At 32.2% G+C, this 17,979-nt stretch overlaps 3 protein-coding genes across 3 annotated transcripts in view; all 3 read right to left on the bottom strand.

The window, feature by feature from the left end:
* LOC149905801 (guanylate cyclase 32E) overlaps positions 1 to 6,862 on the bottom strand; it is a 34,776-nt gene extending 27,914 nt beyond the window's left edge. The window contains exon 1 of the mRNA XM_090105871.1: positions 6,663 to 6,862. Coding sequence (XP_089961997.1) covers positions 6,663 to 6,692 — 30 coding nt within the window. The 5' untranslated portion in view covers positions 6,693 to 6,862. The remainder of the gene's footprint in view (positions 1 to 6,662) is intronic.
* A 1,638-nt stretch (positions 6,863 to 8,500) lies between these two features.
* On the bottom strand, positions 8,501 to 13,676 carry LOC149905800 (uncharacterized). Its single transcript, XM_090105395.1, has 6 exons — positions 13,512 to 13,676; positions 13,080 to 13,282; positions 12,678 to 12,788; positions 12,319 to 12,477; positions 8,838 to 12,196; positions 8,501 to 8,630 (listed from the first exon to the last, which is right to left on the bottom strand). The coding sequence occupies exons 1-6, from the start codon at positions 13,559 to 13,561 to the stop codon at positions 8,619 to 8,621; spliced, it is 3,894 nt and encodes a 1,297-aa protein (XP_089961521.1). The 5' UTR covers positions 13,562 to 13,676; the 3' UTR covers positions 8,501 to 8,618.
* A 1,340-nt stretch (positions 13,677 to 15,016) lies between these two features.
* On the bottom strand, positions 15,017 to 16,196 carry LOC149905799 (THAP domain-containing protein 1-like). Its single transcript, XM_090105761.1, has 4 exons — positions 16,029 to 16,196; positions 15,555 to 15,729; positions 15,327 to 15,389; positions 15,017 to 15,104 (listed from the first exon to the last, which is right to left on the bottom strand). Exons 1-4 carry the CDS (start codon positions 16,097 to 16,099, stop codon positions 15,036 to 15,038), a joined length of 378 nt encoding a protein of 125 aa, XP_089961887.1. The 5' UTR covers positions 16,100 to 16,196; the 3' UTR covers positions 15,017 to 15,035.
* Positions 16,197 to 17,979: the final 1,783 nt, after the last annotated feature.

Genomic DNA, 17,979 nt, shown 5'->3' with positions numbered 1-17,979 from the left:
TTAATTTGTAAGGTATTATTATTTAAATTTTCAAACATTGGGTGGTATTTCTGGTAAGTAACATGATGCTGTGGCTGAAGAACTACTGAGAAGTAGGGAAGATTCATCTCGCACTGCATGTAAGGGCTATTCTGCAGTAATAATATTTTGTTTATGGTAAAAATTCTGACTTTTTGGATCTTCATTGTGACTCAAATCAATATTTCGTATAATTCCGGAGGTATGGTGCTGGGAGTAAATGATTGACACTGTTATCATAGTGAAATCACTCCCGTAGGTCTACATTTCCTTTGGAAATCGTCATCTCAACTCAACGCCAGACTCTTCAGCTTCCGTCAGAGGTAGTGAGGGAATTTTTTATTGAGTGCCAAGTCATGCTCCTGTTAAATATAATAAAAATAAAGAAAAATATATCAAAATGATGACGTTGAAAATGGAGGGCCTGATTGGCAACGTCCGTTACATAGGACATGTGAAGAATACCCTAGTGTATACTCCAAGTTGTCAACGTCCGTTTTATGGGACATCATAAACAAACTAAGATTTTTAATACAAATATTGTAAAATATGTAAAAATTATGTCAAAATACTATACTTACAATCGTATTCTGACTAATAATATAACATTATAAGCAAAATAGCCAAAATACTTACAGTTATAACCAATTTTATCAGGACAATCAAAAGATCCGTTTTTTGCAAATTTCAAATGGTCACCATTCGCGACTGTACTTCGCTTCGCTAACGAAACCTGCATGTACGCGAAGGACATAGCTAGTACCTTCCTAATATACCAATTGGCAATGCCTAGGTCTACTGTAACAGAGCCAGCATGTGTATAAATACTATGTCCTTTAAAACGGACGAAATCAATTTAAGGGTTAACAAGAAAAAGGATCCGCACATACAGACACACGGACGTCCAAGACAGAACTTCTTTAAACTGTTTTTTAACTAGTTTAAATAACAAAAATGACATCAAAAATATCATGAACGTTAAAAATAGTGTTTTTTCTTAATATGTGTGTGTATGTATTATCTTACAAGTGCAATGTATGATACATAAAGACATTTTAAGTTTGAAAAATGTGATGTTGTTGTTTGCAGATGTTTTGCGCGAAGTGACAGTAGTACCTACCCACCTCAACGCTTCGCTTATGAGGCGTGCAAAAGGATTAGTGTTCAACATAATATTTTTAGGTCTTACGAGGATCCAACGGAAAGGAAAATAATTTCATAAGTATATTAGGTATATATCCCTACTTCACTTTTGAGAAACTTTAATTTCTTGGATAGATAATACTAGAACTGCAAGTTTTTATTGCGACCAGCTCCCTTGTTGACTGAAAATTGTAATTTTAGTGTTAGTAGAAGTCAACGCTTCCGTGCGCACGTGCGACCAACATTTTTCCGATATTGCCTGGATCGTAAAATGCTTTAAAGTGTAGAGAGCAACTGTTTTTAAACACACTCTTCTCAACTCACGATAAAGCTTTGTTGATGGAAGCAATTTATAGCATACAAACACGATAATCGCTACATTATGCGCGTGGTTTATTATTTACCAAAAATATTTTTCGTTCAGGAAATTGAATTTGTTTACAACAAACAATATGCACGGTTGTGGTAAAAATATACATGTTAAGAATTATAATGAACAACTTTGTATGAATTGTATAATTTCTTGATAGTTTGTAGGTAATTTGTATGATCATCTGTATGTGAGACTCGAATATTTACACACTTAGGTAAGTCCTCTATATAAGTATGAATAATACCAACCATTTGAGAAGATTAAAAAGAAACGTACTTAGTCTTCAAATACGTATGGAATAATTCGTCCAACTTTACGCAATGATATAAAATGTATGGCGGGCACCGAAAGTTGTTTGCAGACAGACAGGTTCACAAGACAAAGTATATAACTTACATTCAATTTGGCTTGTATTGTGAAAGTAGGCATCTCGTGTATAGGTAAGTATATACGAGGTTAATTACAGCCCTCTTCAATATGTGTTAAATATTTAAAACATTTCAGTGTTTGGGTATTAATTAATTAAAGTCGCTACATTTTTTTTATAATATGCCATCGAAAATTTATTCTTGATTACTTTCATGATTCAGCTCAATCTGTCAATGTAATTGTTTATTAAAAATAAACGAAGAACGATACGTAAAAAAAAATTATAAGCGCCGCTTTCTTTCCACCTGTACTATGTTAATTGCCCATTGACATAGTTTTGGTCTACTGTAGACGCAGGAAATATATTTTGTGTATGATATTCTTAAAAATAGCAATCGTGGGGGATATTAATATAACTATAACCGGGTTAAGGCGCGTTTGAGATAGTCTGACAAATATGTTAGCAAAATGCACTTCATTGCATGAACACTGAACAGTCATTTCCATTAGGTTGGTACGCAATTAGTCTATTCGGTTTGCCAAGTAAATTAATCAAATATTATTACTGCAATACCACAGTTAAGATTAGAACGCTAAAGAGAACCTTTTCTGAACATTTTAATAAAATTGCTACCTATTGTTTCATGAGAAATCAATACCCACTTTTTAAGATCATTCAATAAATAAGATGATTGTTATTATCGGACGAGGGTAAAGCTTGGGCCTACTAAGGCCATAAACCGGGAATATTACGCGTTTATAAACTTAGGAACACGTGTGTTTTAAGTTTTCGATAACCGAAGCTGAAATGACATATAAACAATTGATATGTTGATTGACAAAGATGTGTTATTAAATAATTTATCCATTTATACCATCGCATTTTATAAGTAAGGAATGTGCAGAACGGTTAGATAGAGCGTTTATAAACAATTTTACTTATTTATAACTAGAAGTCATAATATATTGTTCCAAAAATAAAAATTAAATACATGCACAAGTGCAAGTACGTAACTATATAAAAACATTTGTGTTTGAATTTTTTATAAATCCGCCATAACTGCTTGCTGAATAAAAAGTACGATAGTCCACGATAAAATTAAGTGACCCTTTAAGGCTACTTTAATGGAGGCAGTAAGTATATTATTTTATCCTTATTAAAATTTAAGGGCTATTATAGTGATGTTATTTTCTGATAATCGAAGAGGTCGATAAGAGTTATTACGATAGATAGTATGCTGTGCAGTGGCGGCATTGACATAGTTGTTGGGTGTCGTGTCACTACGTCAATGCACTGCATTGAACGCATGAGGATTTGCGTACTTATTTACCAAACTCCTTAGTATTATAATGAGAAACTTCAATAGTGAATGAGGACAAAACACTTTAAGGTTCAATTACAAACAAAATTATCAGTAATTTTATTCGCGCAGTAAAACTCATCATTAACCTAAATAAATTCGTCGTGATGACTGTAACCCCGTGAAAGTAGTGGCGTTTACGGGGCATTTGTATTCATTACACGATGTGCCCGTATGTAGTATATTGTAGAAGGATTACACCCGCATTGTAAAGCAATACCTACCTAATGCCTGTTCCCGGCGCCCGCGCAACCTTCTGTCACGCGGTTGCGCTCGATACATACAAATGTTCGATTAGGTGCTCACAGACATTGCGTCATTATTAAATGACATATACATAATAATAGTATTAATTATTGATTTTATTGTTATGAATGATTTTTGTAAAGTTTGTACAAAAACAGTGGATAGGTACCTACTTGTTTCCTTTACGACAACTTGTTCTAAAAATTCGTTTAAGAATAGTGTTTGTGTCCAAATTCTAAAAAACAATGTAAATAATTGTATTGTAGAATAAATGCGTGCCACGTTGATTTTAAATTATTTTCATATCATACTAGCTTTCCCCCCGTGGATTCGCGTGCGTATTCAAAGGCAAACTCGTATACCTCCCGTTTCTGTGGGATTTTCGAGATAAACTAAACTACCTATATTTGTACCAAATTTAATCCAAATCGGTTTAGTGGGTTCGGTCTGAAGAAGACAATGACATATCTAGCTACTTTTGCATTGATAATATTAAAGTAAGGATTAATAAATAGGGGACTATAACTAATTGAATGTAACTAGGCATAGACCGGCAAATATATTTTTTACTTGTAAGATAAATTATTATAAAAGAACAGGGATTTCGAGATATTTCTGCTAGCATTGGAAAGCCCCTGGCTTAATTTTATGAATTAAGTTTCACATGTTATTTCAAAAGATAGATATAGGTACATATATGTATTTATTATTATTACATCTAACTAAGTATATATGTATCAATAAGGTATCAAAGACTTTCCTCTGGAACGTGAAGAGATCAAGGCGTTTTTTAAATGTTCTTCAATAGAAAGTGTAGTTATCCGTTATGTGTGTGTGTGAATGTAATCGTAAATAATTTGAATATATTATGGTTGATGGGATATATTTAATACCTTCCTGAAGAATACATTTGCTACAAATGGACACCAACCTAAGACACCAATATAATTACCAATATAATACCACATCTATGCAGACGACCTGCAGGTTTATTTGCCTGTAAATTGTAAGGATTTGTCTTCATCTTTAAATAAAATATCTCAGGATTTAAGTGCTGTATCAAAGTGGTCCTATAATAATTCATTAGTGTTGAACCCTAATAAATCGAAATACATGATTGTTGGCTCCAGGCGACAAGTACAAGCAATAGAGAACTCTAACATTTCTCTTTATATTGAAAATTTTCCCATACATAAGGTAAATGAGGCTCGTAATTTAGGTGTTACTTTCGATAAACATCTAAAATTTGAAAGTCATGTCCTTGAAGTTGTGCGTAGTTGCTTCTACCGATTAAAAGTTATTTACAAACTTCGGCCTTACCTAAACACTAATCTCCGTATCCTTTTAGCTGAATCTCTAGTTCTATCTAAGTTGAATTATTGCATAAATGTGTATGGCCCTTGTTTGCTTCAACGTTCGCAACGTCTTATTCAGAGAGTACAGAATGCTTGTGTTAGGTACTGCTTTAATGTCCCTCCGAGATCACATATAACACCATTTTTAAACTCCGCCAAAATGCTTAACATGAAAGGTAGACAAGATCTATATTTGGCTTGTCTACTTTTTGATCTGTTTAAATCCAAGCGTCCCTCGTATCTGTACGAAAAATTAAGATGGAGAAAAGATAATGGCCGGAACCCAGTAAGGAGCGTAACTAGCGCACTTTCAGTCCCTCTGCATCGATCGCAAGCTTTCCGTGGTAGCTTTAAGTACTGTGCTACAAAGTGTTGGAACAATATCCCTCCGCCAATTAAACAAGTGTGCTCAAAGTACTCTTTTAAAAAAATGTACAAAATCCACTTACTTAACATGCAAAATCAAAAATAGATTTATATTACTCCGCACTGCACAGACTTGGGGCTGCCACGAGAAACCATTTTTTTATCTTATTATACCTACTTAAATCTATTTCAAATTTTACTGCTATACTATCCGATCGGTATTTTATGTATCTACTATTTATTTATTATCTATGTATATTATTTATTCATATCACTTTTATGTAACTATCTATTCATTTATTTTGTATTGTATATACCTACTTACTTTTTTCTATTATATTATATGCTAATATTGTTCTCACACTATCTATAGTATTTATATTTTATGTATGGTACGGGTATGGTATGGGTCTTGGCAGAATATCAGCGTTATGGTTCTCAGAACTATGACAATGTGCTGAGCCAAGACCTTTTCAGGGAACATTTCTTGTATTCATTTTTGTTTAATTTAATTTTAGATTTTAAGTGTATTTTGTTTTTTTCTTCTTTTTAAGTGTCTAGTATTTAAGAATTGTAAATGTTTTCCTGAATAAATGAATAAATAAATAAATAAATAAATAAATAAATAAATAAATTATGAATGTAGAGAAATATTCGAAGGAAGTCGAGGTTTCTATGTTAATGTGAGATTCTAAAATGGATGCTTATTATTTTATAGTATTCAATAGAAAAATATTATTATTAGTTGATGATCATTTTTGGTCAATAGGTACAAATATTTTTGTGGGAGTCGAACACGCACCGGCATAAATTGAGCCAGCTCGCACCGGGAAAGTTACCTACCACAACCCCACAGCTGAAGATCGTAGTGAAAATGCAGTTACAGTAGTGACAGAAATGGTGCGGGTTAATGTTTTTGGATAGTTTTTTGTCTCCTCTAGGAAAAACGACCAATGTATGTGTATATCAGCTGGATTACTATTAATAAGATGGGTGAAATATCTTAAGTTTGGTATACCTGGTAAAAGATATTTACCCGACTGCAAAAGGAGAGGTTGTTTTATGCCTAGAATTAACAATAACTTTTAAAAGGGACGATAATGATATTCGCTTGCAAAAGAAAATATTTTTAAGTACCTAAGTATATAAGTAGAACATTCATATATTTTTGTTTAGATATACACACTAAAAGTGAAATCTAAAGATAAGTAGGTAACCTACTTAGAAATAGATTACTCAATATAATTTAAATAATAATATATATTTTAACTAGGTATATACGAATTTATTCGTATTGAAATGGATGTCATAATATTAATAATTAGATTAAAATTTAAATATAAATAACTTACACATTAATTAAAAAAAGCTCTTTATAATAATAATATTATATCGCTCTAATATAATTCTAAAAATCTAAAACATACACACCATTGCTGCAGCGAAATTTGAAATAATCATTGTAATTAATTCATTAAGCACGCACTTCGATTTCGATTTATTTATTAATCACAGTAAAACACATTTCTAAATATCTTCAATTCAAAAACGTGAGCTAAATCGTGTCGTCATTATGCAAAGTTTTCCCGCGTTCGCACTGCTCCCCGCACGCACAACATCTACGAAGCGTTGACGTTTGCAGACTGGAAGTGCGGCCGACATTTTTTAGACTTGCGACAGGCATCAGGCGATAGCTCGTATAGGCCGAGTTGCAGACTCCATTAGATTTTGGTTTACCATAGGAAGGCTACAAATCCATTCCAAATTTAAACCGTGTTCAAAGGAGACCTCTGTTCATATTGGGGCCTTCATTCAGTTTTTAGTCAATTGCGGGGTTGATGATACGGTCAATTTAAGTTAGGCACAAACCTAACTTTTCTACACTGTTCTTATATTTACTTCTAAGCTATTGTCTATTGGAGAAAAAAAGACAGAAAGATAATGGTGGACAAAAAAAACAAACGCTAACGGGGCTAGCTGGTGAAAGATATCACGGTAATAATAGAGATACTATTACCATGGCGCTACCACCACCCATGAACATTTGGAGAGGCGTGGTGGATTGCAGTCTTCGTACGGCTCTACAAATGGATTGCCGACGTTCAAACGTAAAGGATAAGGACCGGATTAAGGAAAGAATTAAGGAAAGGACTTCGAAGGATAAGGAAAAGGATGCAGGCCTCCGATAGGTTTCCGACTCGACTCGTCCGATTCGCTCTTGGCCGGTTTTTTTACATACATAACAGTGGCATGGAAAAAAATATTTTCACACACGACTCACGAGCAGTATACAATGCCACGGTGGTTTTGTAGGTACTTTACTATTACCACACAATGCATAGACCGTACACTACATACTTGAACAGGTAACAAATAAAGCAGAATATAGGAAATATATTACTTATGCTAGGTACACTTAGTTGAGTGATATGAATACTGACACATTTCCAAATCCACCAAAAGCAAGCTTTATTTCGGTACTCGCTAGGTACACTTTGAAATATGAAACTGTATCCAACTAAGAACAATTGCCACAAATAGACTATTTCTATATCTCCTAGTAGCGGAAACATATCAGTTGGAAATGCTGATATTTGATGTCGTAAAAACGATTATCCGTTACCTCTTTACTCAGATTTTTATTGCATTCATTTAGATCATTTAAATGTTAAAAATTACCCTAAGCAGAACTAATATTTTCAACAACACGGGAAATATATGTATAGAAAAAGTTATAAATAATACATTGAGATAATATTAATATTATCTCAATGAAATAATATCAGAAATATTAAAAAAAAGAATCGTCTAATTTTCACAAATTTTGCTTATGCGCATGAGTTCTAATGTGTGTTATTTGTAATTTTATCTAATTGTGTTTAATTGTAATAATACATTACGTAGGTAATTATAATCTTATAAGTACTTACGTAATTTTATTTTACAAGTTATGTATTTCCAAATTAATGCACCAATATCGGCCCTCAAAATATTGATATTTAATTAAAAATGCGACAAGGACCTATTAACACTTCTCAACTTTATTTTGTTAATATAATAAGAATCTTAAACAATAATATTTTCACTGTAAATAATGTATATATGAATTATTTCAATAGTTGAGTTAGAAGCAAGTGGTCAAGGTAAACATGATTATCTTAACATGCCTATAAAATTCTGAACTTATGATGTGTTTGATACATACCTATACGTAAAAGTAAAAATATGTCATATTCAAATAAGACTTATAAATAAATAATAACAACAAAAACTTTATATTAAATTTATTTAAAATAATTATATTATGTTATTAATCAATATACAATAAATAAAGAGAATCACAGATTAACAGTTTCTTGCGTATACGTAAAACCACATCAAATCTTATTATTGGACTTTCTGTAACAAAAACGATAATTTATTCTCTCATGACATCATAGCTCTACTTAACTATTATTTCTTTATTTATACAAATATTTTTATTCAGTAATTGGATTGCTGATAACAAGAAATAAATAGCTATTGTGACAGAATTTATGTACATATCTACCTAGACACTATTTAGAAATGAAATCTACCTGCATTTTTACTGATCTATTTACTTACCATTGTAATTTCTGGAAATAATGCACTAAGATTGAAATTCCCTCGCGATGCAACGGGGAACGTTGAAACAGATCGTTCTGAGGTATGGCCTACATTCTGTACGTTTGCGGGCATTAGATGGCTGTTAAAGAAATCTGGCTGATACTGTGTTGGCATTTGATTGCTTACAAAATTGGGAAATTGTAACTCTTCCGAAATCATATTTGCATGTCTCTTATGTGTTGTTTTATTTTGCCATAGTAAATGACTATTTTCTACCCAATCATCAGACTCGGCGTTCAGTTTGGCTCTTTTTGTGGGATACTTTTTAGTCGTATCCTTTTTTGTACACTCAAGTTTATGCTTTGCAGCATCTCTTCTAGTAGTTTTGTCATGTTGAAAACTTGCGTTATTTCTTGCTTTTGTATCGTCATACTTTGGATTAGAGTAATTGCATTCAACAGATTGATTATTGTAATCTATAAATTCCCCTGTAAATGGCCCGCCAGTATAACTTGTTGGCATTAAATTGCTTCCACTTTGCATGAAATTCGAGTAGAAAGAATTGGGTATCGTATTGGCTGTTGTATTATATAAAGTAGTACCTGAATATTGTTGCCCTGCATAACTATTTTCCGAATAATCTAGTATAGGTGGATAATGTGATACTTGAGCGACACTGCTGTCTTGTGCTATATTGAAATCACAAAATTTCTGTGGTGGCACCATAAATTTTGCGTTTGTGTGATCGAGAGCTTTCTGGTTACAAGTACCTCCTCGTATCAATGCTTCAGCTGAGTAATTATTTTTTTGCATTTTTGAATTTTTTTCCGATTTATTATTCTTCGATTTAGTGTGAGAAAACTGGTTCAGCGGCTCGAAATGATTCGATACTTTTGCATCATTAAAACCATAACAATGTTGTGGATTAACCTCGACGCGGTGATTCATGGACTTACGATTATTATCGGTAACTATTTGATTTAAATTATTTTTCACATTAGTTTTGGTCTCAATAGCAGCTCCATGAGATCGCGCAGTCATATTATCAGATGACCTGTTCATTAGTTGTGTAACAGAGAGGAAATTTGTGCAAGCCTGATCTGCTGTTTGATGTGATCGGTTTAAAATATCATTTCTTTTTTTGTCATGCGGTCCTAAGGCTAAATCACCTACTAAAGTTGGCAAATGGATAGGAGGTGGTTCGATACTTATTTCAGCAGTTCCCGCTGGCTTAGCAGATGGCCACATTTGCAATTCTTCATGGCTTGTTTGAGATGGAAAGTGATGCATATTAATAGGAAAATAATTGTTATCACTTTGAGTGATTTTCTTAGAAGTGATGCTTGGCTGTCCATACGATGGTTTGTAATTTTCTTTAACTTCTCCATGCATTGGATCACAATTATTTTGTGACGATCTCGTTTCGGATGTCATCCAGTTAATGTGCATTTTACTGGGAGATTTCTTGGTATATTTATCAGGAATATTATGCTGATTTCCTGCAACGGTTGTATTGGGTTTTATATTATTTTCCGCAGGCCCAGGCATATGTTTAGTATTATAATGCTTTGGGGCACTTGTTTTTAAAGTGTTTGTCTGATTAATATCTGCTGTAGTATAGTGATTTTGTTTTGTAGTCAAATTTTTGTTTGATGTACTATTTGTATAGATAGAGGTAATATCGTCAGACCATAGATTACCCGTTTGGGAATAAAAGCTAGTAATAGCTTCAGAAAATGTGGTTTTTGTAGGTAACATATCTTTCTTAACTGGATTAGAAAGAGATACATGAAATTCCGGATTAAACGGATTATATGCACTTGTATATGTTGGAGCAGTTGAAGTGAAAATATTGTCTTTGTGAAGGGTATTAGAATTTGTAGTACAATTCACAAAATCTAGACTTTTATGCGACCAACCTAAATCAATATCATATGTTAGTCTAGATGTGTTTATTTTCATTAAATTATCTTCAATATTTGAGAAATCGGTTTTATTTTTGGTTGTATAATTGTCGACGGAACAAGGATAAAGACCGAGGCTGTTATACTCATGACCAGATGAAAGACTGCTTGTACTGTAAACTGTATTCTTAACTGCTCCTAATGGATCACTTTTGTAAAATAAACTGTTACTACTAACGTAATTTGCAGGTTGACTTGTTGTTGTTTTACTAATATTGCAATCAAAATCTAAACCGAAAGCCGCATCAGTCAGAGCACAAGTAGTAGAAATTATTGTTGGTAAAGGCAAATTTAAAAATGGATTTTCATTTGTAACATTAGACGATGAAGTTATGGTTGGAGCTTTAGTACTAACAGGCTTATTAAATATTTTATCATTTTGAACTTTATCAGAATTCATTTGCTTATTTACATCATTAGATACATTTTGAGGTTTACTGGTTGATTTTGATTTATTATTTGTTGATTTATCAAAATAATTTTGAGATTGTAATTCAGTTCTGCATGTATTTTCTTTAACAGGAGTGCTTTGAGGTGCTTCTTCTGTAGGGCTATCAGCTCTATTGCCACTAACCAAGGGGAAGGACATAAGAAAGGCGGCCGTCGGTGAAGCAGCAAGGAACTCTTCAGCTAATTCCAATCGCGCGTTGCCTCCATCAACAACATTTTCACATATTGATGTGTCTAAAATAGTTGGCAATTTGTTTTCTTTGCATTTACTTTCAATTTCTTTTTGATCTGAAGTCTTGGTTAATATAATAGGGTCACTTGAATTTGTTTTAACTTCAGAAACTTTATTGGAAGTTTCTGCATTACATTCAGGTAAGGTCTTTTCTTTTGGAGATATATTGGCTATTTTCACTTCATTAGTACTTTTTGAATTTAGTTCAGATGCATTGTCACTATCATTTTTGTTAGTTATGTTCAATTCATTTGATTTTGGTTCACTTGTTACAGGATTATTGTTGTCATTTGTTTTATTTTCTCCATGTCTTTGTGATTCTGGTGGTTCTTCAGGTACTATTTTCGTTGGGCTACTTTTAGAATTTTCTTGGACTTTAGAAATTTCAGTAACTGGGGCTTCATCACTTTTTTTATCACTCTCAGAAGTTACTGTTCCAGTACTTTTTTCGCATTTATCTTTCTTAATACTTTTCTTAGTAACATTTTTAGGCTTAGAATTATTTCTTTTAGTTTTTGTTGCAGATGGTGGATGAGAATATGCTGTTATAGGGAGCACATTAACCATTGTAGTTTTAGTCATATCATTTGTGTTCCTATTTACGAGAGGTTGTTTTTGCAATGGTTGTAAGTTTGTGTCTAATAAAACTATGGTTGGTTGAGCTGTGGGGAATAATATAGGTCTTTGAGGAAAAATGTAGGGAGTAGCTGGTACCATAACAAATGTATTGTCTGAAATTAAAATAAAATAATTAATTAAACTTTAAGTAAGTTAAAGTAAGTTATAAATTCATTTTTAGAAATATCATAATTAAGTATAAATCTATGAATGTATTTTGTAAAATTAAAATTACCTTTTTTAATATTGTTTGTCAATGGTAAAAGCTTAGGTAATTGTGACATAGGTTTCCTGGGTTTTGGAGAAATTTTAATTTCACTTTTATTTTTCTCTTTTTGGCTGGCATTATTATTTTTTGATTTCTTTAACATTAATAGCTTGAGATATTTACTACCTGAAAATAAAAAAGAGGTTTTTATAGCATGACAATTGGGAATATTTACTCTTTTCAGTGTTTTTCCATATTCCTCGTAGATTAAGTTTTCACCTACACCTTTCAGATCTCTGTAGTAGGTGAAAACTTATCCGTCTATCTAGACAGATAATTCAATTAAATATAGAGCTGCAAAAATACACCAAAAACCAATAACTTACTTTGTTTATTTTTAATTGCACCAATAGTAACTTGTACACAAACATCTTTCTTATTGTGTTTTTCTTTTTCAATCCCTTGCAGTTTTACTTCTAACGCTAACACTTCTGCTTCTAGAAAGGAAAAATATAATATGCATTAAATTTCACATGGCACACCTTACTATGCAACCTATTCTATATAATTATAAATATGTATAGCTTAAAAGTTAAACAGTATTCATAAGTAATAATGTATTGGCAAGATGTGGTATCAGATACTAACAATAATACAATCAGTGGAATTTAGTAGTAGTTCTCTGTGTTATCGTGGGAAGCAATTGTCACATAAACCAGGAGCCTTAAAACTGACTGCTACATGTCAAAAAGTATTTGAGAATATGATAAATATAATAGATCACTTACTAAGTTTTGACTTCTCCTGTGAAAAATTTGTCAAGCAAAGTATGGCCTTTTGGATTATTTCAATTTTAGGATACTGAGTATTGCCAGGTTTATCACCCGTATCACTTCCATTTTCTTGATTAATACTTTTTACCAAATCTCCTAATTTAGAAATAGCATCATTAAATTTAAGACGCCTTTGACGTTCCCATTCTCTACAGCGACTGAAATATAAATGATACGATTGCAACTGCTCAGTGCTCATGGATAAACTTAAACATTTATGGAAAGGATTACATTTTATCATATTTAAAATATTAGAGTATGTGATGAATTCTTATGTACTTATTTAAACTACAAAAAATGATCAAAAGCATGCTTTAGAATATTAATAACATTGAGTAAGTAAATAATAAAACATGTACAAAAATAAAATTATCTAATGAATACTACCTTGGAGTGCGACTTTTATTAGTGTTGGAGGGCTCTTTTGATGTTAACATTTTATGCTTCCATGATAATGTAGTCCAATTATAATAGTAAAAATCCTTAAAAACAATATGCAATTAAACAAATATCGATGTTATTATGTTCTGAATGACAAATGACAGATTGAAAATGTAAAACGTAGAGGGAGAATGTACTAGAGATCACATCGGCGTATACCCGAACGAGATGGCGAATCCTTACGTCAATGTTGCCAACTATTACAAAAACTTTTTATCCGAAAAACTGGCAAAATATCTATAAATGTTTGGGTATTTTTTTGTAAGATAGGTTTATGAAGAAAAAGACAGATTTGAAAAGATTTTGTTATTTATTAACTTAACTAGCGACCCGCCCCGGCTTCGCACGGGTGCAATGCTGATACTAAATACACTACAGAAAAATTATGAACGTTGTATATAAAAACATAGCGGCCCGCTCCGGCTTCGCACGGGTATAAAATATATAGCCGGGCGGCTGGCCGGTACCGCGGCAAACGCTACGTCCCGCAATTTTTAAATCTATACTAATATTATAAAGAGGAAAGGTTTGTATGTATGTATGTATGTATGGTTTTCACGCATAAACTACTGGGCCGATTTTGATGAAATTTGGCACAACCTTTTATTGCGAAATATGTACCACGGGCGAAGCCGGGGCGGACCGCTAGTATATATATATATATTCACTGTTGTATTGTATTGGTTCTTTTTCCACACCACCTGTGAGGTAAGAACCTTAGGTGCGTTTTTTTTAAAGAGGTATCCCCAGTAGGCCTAGTCCTCCTTTTTGGCATGCATCAATATCTGGAATAAATCGGACATAAGGTAGTTTATATTATATCTTATTATATAATTATTATATATAATTATAATATCTATTTATATTATATAGAAAAAAATTTGGACTTTGTATGGAAATCTGTCAGCTGATTAGCGAAGTTTCCTTACAAAGTCCAATTTTTTTTTACAAATTCAGCAAAGTTGTAGAACAAAAGTTGTTCAGTTTCATGAGTAGAAGCTCCTGTCTAAATTTTTCAAATGTCTTACCTTTCACCTTGTATATCTATATCAAATGAACAATGTATTCAAGGTATTTAATTGGTTAAGTATTAATGCTGTATTGGTTAAAATCGCTTCGAAAATTAGCCATTATTTGTCGTAAAAAGTAAATGACAAAAAAAGTTATTGTCCATAAGAGATAGACATATACCATCGCGGACTTTTCTGTAGACCTTTTCAATGTGTATAATACTTAGTACATTATTTTGATAAAACTCGTAGGGTTCAGCCAGCGTTTGCAATGTAAGCGGAAAAAATGTAAATTTTTACGACATCACATTAGAAACCTCAAAAATAACAGTACTTCTCCACTATTTAATGGGTGTTATTATACATATAAACCTTCCTCTTGAATTACTCTATCTATTAAAAAAAACCGCATCAAAATCCGTAGTATAGATATATATTTCACCATAATTTTATAATATAATCAATTTACCTCAAGACTTGGTTCAGGGGTTTTCGCCTGTTCTCTTGTATTAGGTAGCTCAACAACATCCTGAAAAGATTAAGTTAGTTGAATCAGATAATACTAAGAACATCCATGTACAAAATAAAAGGTGTAAAAAAACCGGTGACTAATCCAGGCTTCACACATTCATATGAGCCGTGTACATACACAACAACACCTCATAAACTTCCTCTCCACGGTATGTCGTGCAGTTCTAAAATAGTGCAGTGTTGTTGCTCGTGGGAAAGTGCAATGGAATTATTAATTTACCTTAAGACCTGGTCCATGGACTTTTGATTGTTGGGCAGTACTCAGTCGCTCAACAATAATATCCTAAAAAAATAAAATTTGATTTAGTATAAATAGAAAATATACCCCTATAAAAATAAATTAATAACTTGTTTTGTTTATTATGTAGACGTAGCAACAAAATCGGTCTATGAATATTTAAACTACAACATTTAAATCCAAACTAAATGCATCACAAAAATTACTCACTGTTGTAAAAAGTGTTGGAATTGCATTGGGCATCAAATAGGTTTTTTTTTTCGTTTTTCGAAAATAACGCGACTCAAAATGTATAGAACATATTCTGTGACTTTTTCCTGGTAACCAGTTCTTCCTTCCGGTAGCTCGAATCCATCTGTTTAATGTACTTGTTTCTTTTGGAAACCTAAAAAACATATTTAATATTAAAAAAACATTTCACGATTTTGGGGAAAATTTTACCCTGTACTGGTATCCCTAATGTTAATCACATGATTATACCATAAATTTGAAACTACGTAAAAACAAATGGCGTCCTGAACAACAAGAACACTTCGTAATTTAGTCGGATAACACAAAAAAATGTTTACGTCTATTTCGATGAAAATATTATATATTTGTAGATAATTTCACATTAGAGTTAATGAAAATGTATCAACTATATCCAGTTCTATAAAACAATATACTTCAAATAAGTTTACTTACGTGTGAAAGGTAATATTTGGTAATCTTCGTTCCGGCCGATTTTTACAACCAATCACACTACAACGCACCATATTTTCACTTAAAGTCGGATTAAAACAGATCACTGTCAACGTTTATTAAACTTTGAAGTCACTTAACAGCGAGAAAAAACAGAAAACTAGCAAAACAATGGACTGTAGCCGCTTGTTTGGGACAAACTGCCTTTGTCCCCAACAAAAGAAATCGCATAACATGAGAGAAACAAAAAACAATGTTTCTGTCTCGCTTGCTCTTAGCTTTATAGTCATAAGTGTATTTCTCTCACGCATTACTTGTCATTTTAGTGCCTCCTCTATGGTTCATTCTCACTCTACGATGTAAAAATATATAGATTGACTTTTGAAATTTGACAAAACACATCAGTGTCAAAACGGTCAAAAAATCGGAGAGCCTCGGAGTCAAAACCATGAAGTTTATGGGATTGGGAGTTGCCACTTACGAAAAAGAAGAAGAAGAAGGCTTGGAACCTTGCTTGGAACCGAGTACATAATATATTACAGTAGATAGATACTATAGGTCTACCAGAATCTGATGGCATATTTATATTTTAAAAATAAAAGATTTTCATGTGGCAACTTTATTTGACAACTATCAAATTGGTTGTCAAATTATTGTATTGATGATTAATTTTTAGGATTTTGTCTTCAAAATCTTCGAAATGTCGATAAAACCGCTGCGACCACAAGCAAGAGGTGTTGTTTACAATGTGTATAGAAAAACATTCGATGAAGAAGGGTCAATCACATCACAATTTTCAATTTTAAAGCGCGTGAAAGATTTTATTGCTAAGTTGGACTTACCTGTTTTGATACTTTAAATTAAAAATGTTATAGGTAACTTTTGTTTGTTGATTAAAATATAATTTTATGAAAACTTATTACAGGAGTTTCCATTCTTGGCTATTTGTCAAGTCCAAGGTGTACAAGTCAATTTTATAATGTGTTAATACTTACGAAAATAAACATGATTTTATTTTATTATTGTTTTATTTATAAAAAATTATAAACAATCGTTAATTAATATAGTAAATAAGTTTTGATCTGCATTATCATTACATCCATATTTTCACATGCCATAATGATATACATATATTCAAAATATATAGGTATGTGTAAATACATAATATTATTATGTATTACCTTTAGAAAAGTAATATGTATATTATACATGTAATAAGTACCTACAAAATATTACGTGGATATCTCATTATTAAATACAGTATTATCCACTTGTGTGACTAATGATATTGAGGACAAAATAAAAAGTACCTACGCAGTATCAAAATCGTTCAGTTCATTTTCCCTAGGGTTGCACACTCAAAATTTTGATTTCCCTAATTGCCATCAGATTCTGGTTTACCTATATACTTAAATACTCTGAGCTTGGAACCAAGAAGTTATATTTAAAAAGAAACAGCTATTATTTATCTCAAAACGAAGATCATGCAATTTTACTAAGAATTTTACCATCGGAAAAAAGCGGTAAGTTAATAAATTAAAAACAATCTTGCAACCATCTTGTGGACGACATAATTTTTAAATATTATAATCTTTATAATAATCTAGCTAGACCTGTGAGTTAGACTTAATCTTCTTTCATTTTTATTTATCACTAGCAAGAAGCTTATATCTTATACACTGGAGATTTCAGTATGAACATTGACTTGAAACAAGAAAGTGTGACGTTGAATGGCGCCTGTATGTTTTTTATCCCTTTCACACCTAGGTAGTTAGTTAGGTGTGAAAGGGATGAAAAAACATACGGGCGTCATTCAGGGTCATATTTTCTTGTTACAGGTTGATGTTCATACTGAAATCTCCAGTGTATTAGTTAAAAGCTTCTTGATCACTAGGCATGATCTAGACCACATAGACCGTACCGTAGACAGAGAAACTGTCTACGGACCGTACTT

The sequence above is a fragment of the Colias eurytheme genome, chromosome 9 (genome assembly GCF_061535395.1).
Source record: "Colias eurytheme isolate Ceu_HAF_F1 chromosome 9, ilColEury1 Martin Lab GWU primary, whole genome shotgun sequence".
Taxonomy (NCBI): domain Eukaryota; kingdom Metazoa; phylum Arthropoda; class Insecta; order Lepidoptera; family Pieridae; genus Colias; species Colias eurytheme.
The sequence above is the reverse complement of the archived record's forward strand: the minus strand, read 5'-3'. Positions and strand labels throughout refer to the sequence as shown.